General features: G+C 58.8%; 1 protein-coding gene across 1 annotated transcript in view; it reads right to left on the reverse strand.

Moving 5' to 3' along the window:
* B3GNT7 (UDP-GlcNAc:betaGal beta-1,3-N-acetylglucosaminyltransferase 7) overlaps nucleotides 1-157 on the reverse strand; it is a 4703-nt gene extending 4546 nt beyond the window's left edge. The window contains 1 exon segment of the mRNA XM_010837098.1: nucleotides 26-157. Within this exon segment, the coding sequence (XP_010835400.1) occupies nucleotides 26-157 (132 nt within the window).
* Between the last annotated feature and the right edge of the window lie 2987 nt (nucleotides 158-3144).

Here is a 3144-nt window from a genome sequence, read left to right on the forward strand (position 1 = left end):
GCAGGGTAGGCGGCGGCCCAGGTACGTTAACCCCTTCGGCGCCCCCCCGGCCCTCCATCCCCGCGATCGCGGGGCGCAGCGCGGCGGGGCGGTAAAGGACCCATTTTCCGGAGGTGGCATCCGAGCCCCGGCGGCTCCCGGAGCCGCCTACGGTCATTCGGCCGGAGCGTGAGTGGCTGAGTCGGGACATCGGAACTCACGAAGGTCACCCCCGCCACCGGGGACGGGGGCTCCTCCCCCCTTGGGGGGCTTCCCCAGGGTCGCCGGTTCCTCTGGGTGCTTGCGAACCGGGACCCCACCCACCTCCAATCTCCCCGGGCGCACGGGGGCCCCGCCATTTCCCTCCGGCCCGGTCCGGCCTTTTTCTGGGTGGGAGAAGCCGAGACAGAGCTTCCTTTCCTCCTGTCTGTTTCCCTCTGCCCTCTCCCCTGGCCCCCTCCAGGTAGGGGCCCCCACCCAGCCCCGCACCCCGCTATCTAAGGTGGGGTCTACAGAGGACAGGGACTGGGGCGGAAAGAGCAGAACCCCTAGCAGAGGTCAGGAAGCGGCTGGTCTGCCCGAATGGGGACCTTCCCGAGCGGGGACAGCGGCCCACGCCGCCGCTCTGAAGCCTTCTCTTTGCCCAGGACAATGGCCTTCTCCATCTCTGGAGCCCTTCCAACCTCAGAGAACCCCTCCTAACCGCCAAAAGGCCTGTCTGCTGGCCCAGCCTGCCTTTTCATCTGTCAACTGGTATTTCACTTCAAACCCCTTTTTGTCCCTAAGTCTTTATTAATCTGTTTGTGTATGCCACACCTAGCGACTCCTAGGGAGTGGGCTGCATGAAGACAGAGAACTCCCGGGGCCCAGTCGGGTCCCGGGTGGTGGGTGTTCCACCCAGGTGATTTCCAGAACCCCCAAATAGGTAAAACCCTTCGTGGGTCCTGCTATTGCCCAAGATCTGTTCTAGCCTTGTTCCACGTTGAAGTCCCATCCCTGAGTTTACAGTGCTGTGCTTAGTCGCTGAGTCCTGTCCGACTCTTTGCGAACCCACAGACTGTAGCCCTCTAGGCTCCTCTGTCCATGGGGATTCTCCAGGCAAGAATACTGGAGTGGGTTGCCATGCTCTCCTCCAGGGGGATCTTCCCAACCCAGGGATTGAACCCAGGTCTCCCACACTGCAGGCGGATTCTTTACTGTCTGAGCCATCAGGGAAGCCCTCGAACTTACAGTAGGGCCTCAAAAATGCCCGTAGTAGTGACATAAGCATTTCGCAGGCCAGTAAACAACAGCTAAGATTCATCAAGCAGTGCAATATGCAAAGCACACTTGAGGCCCATGCGTGAGTGACTCAGTCCTAGAGGCTATTAATATTATTATTTTTACCGCTCCACAAAGGAGGAAATAAAAGTGCCTGACTCCTGCCCGTCAGCTCTCATAGTAAGCAAACCCAGGAGGCCTGCCTGGTTCCAGAGGCAGGCTCTTTTGCCTTTCACCCAAGGAGAGCAGTGACAGGGAGCTCCTTCCTGCTAGGAGGCCCCCAGGGAGGCCAGGAGGCCCCCAGGTACAGTCAGAGACTGGAGATAGGAAGCCTGAGCCCCTGAGGCTTGGGTGAGCAGGTCTTTCCTTTAGGCTCCGGAGCCTTAAGGATAGGAGGGGGAGGAGAAACTCAACAGTCACTAGAATTTTTTCCGGATGTTGCAAGCTTCAGTGAGGGAATGTGAAGGGCCTTTCAGGCCAAATTCCAGAGGAGGACCCTGGGACCAGCGCCCTTCATAGCAGCCCCTCCCAAGTACCAGAGCAGGAAGAAGATCTGACCTGCAGCCCAGCCCCCTGGGCCTGGCTGCCTGCTTTTGGGGAACCCCCACAGTCCCCCTGGCCACCCATCCCACAGGGCACCAGGTAGCTCATTGCCTGGGCTTCTGCTTTGCCCTGCAGGTGTGGCCTTGAGGGGGCTTGTGCTAGCCTGGCCGAGGACAGTCCACCCTGCCTCAGCGCTTACATCTCACACAGAAGCTGTGGGGTCTTATTAGGAGCCTAGTTGGGAATGGACACAGAAATCCCTGGGAAGGGGTTTTGAACCTGGGTTTGGGGACTTCCCTGTAGCTCAGACGGTAAAGAATCTGCCTGCAGTGCAGCTGACCTGGGTTCGATCCCTGGGTTGGGAAGATCCTCTAGAGAAGGGAATGGCAGCCCACTCCCAGTATTCTTGCCTGGAAAACCCCACGGATAGAGGAGCCTGGTGGGTTACAGTCCGTGGGGTTGCAAAGAGTCGGACACAGCTGAGCGACAGGCAGCACTACTATTACTATTGGACTGGAGAGTGGAAGGTATGCAGGTTTGCACTTCCTGACTGTCACTAGGAGCAGGTGGCTTGTCCCCTTGAGACCTCAGTTTCCTGCCAGCACGGGATTACGGAGATGACGCATGAGAAGCTTGATCAGTGTCTCCTTTGTGATGGCATTGTGACAGACCGGTTGCTGTATTATTGTTGTTAATATTTACCCAATCCATAAGGCCTCAGAACCCAGGAAGGCTCAACGAGGTGGGAATGGGAGGGCCCGCCAGCAAAGCCAGCGGAGTGTTTGCCAGTGGAATCTGGTCCATTGAGAGAAACAGTTTGTCATCACGGAGTCATTTGATCTGTGCCTCGGGTCGAACTCAGACTGGGAAATGGATGACAATTAAATACTCAGTGTCTGACTGTGGGGTGGGGGTGGGGGCTGTGGGCACCCGGCCGGCCCTGGTCAAGCTTTCACTGTCAGTCCAACAGGCTTCCCTGAGGCTGCCTGAGCCTGTCCCTGTCAGGAGAGCTGGAGCTCACCCTGTCTGGCCCACTCCAACGGTCCTTCGGGCAGAGTCCTGGCAGATTCCTGCCAGTGGTCTCTAGGCGGGCTGGGGTGGTTGAGCAAGGCCCCCGAGGAGTCAGAGGGCAGCTTGCAGAGGGGATCAGTCACCTGCCCCGCTGCCCTGGCTGAGGACACAGGGCAGCTGCAGAAACAGATTCAGGAGGTGGAGGGGGTCTGTGGGTCGCCCTGGAGGGAGGCTGGGGTTGGAAGCATCTGGTTGGGTTGGGGCTGGAGTCCCAAGCGTGGTGGAAGTGGGCCACGTGTCCCCTGTCCCATGGCCATTCTTTGCTCCCCTTGGGTTGATGTTCTGCCCTGA

This window comes from Bison bison, unplaced genomic scaffold (genome assembly GCF_000754665.1).
Source record: "Bison bison bison isolate TAMUID 2011002044 unplaced genomic scaffold, Bison_UMD1.0 scf7180017864068, whole genome shotgun sequence".
NCBI classification, from domain to species: domain Eukaryota; kingdom Metazoa; phylum Chordata; class Mammalia; order Artiodactyla; family Bovidae; genus Bison; species Bison bison.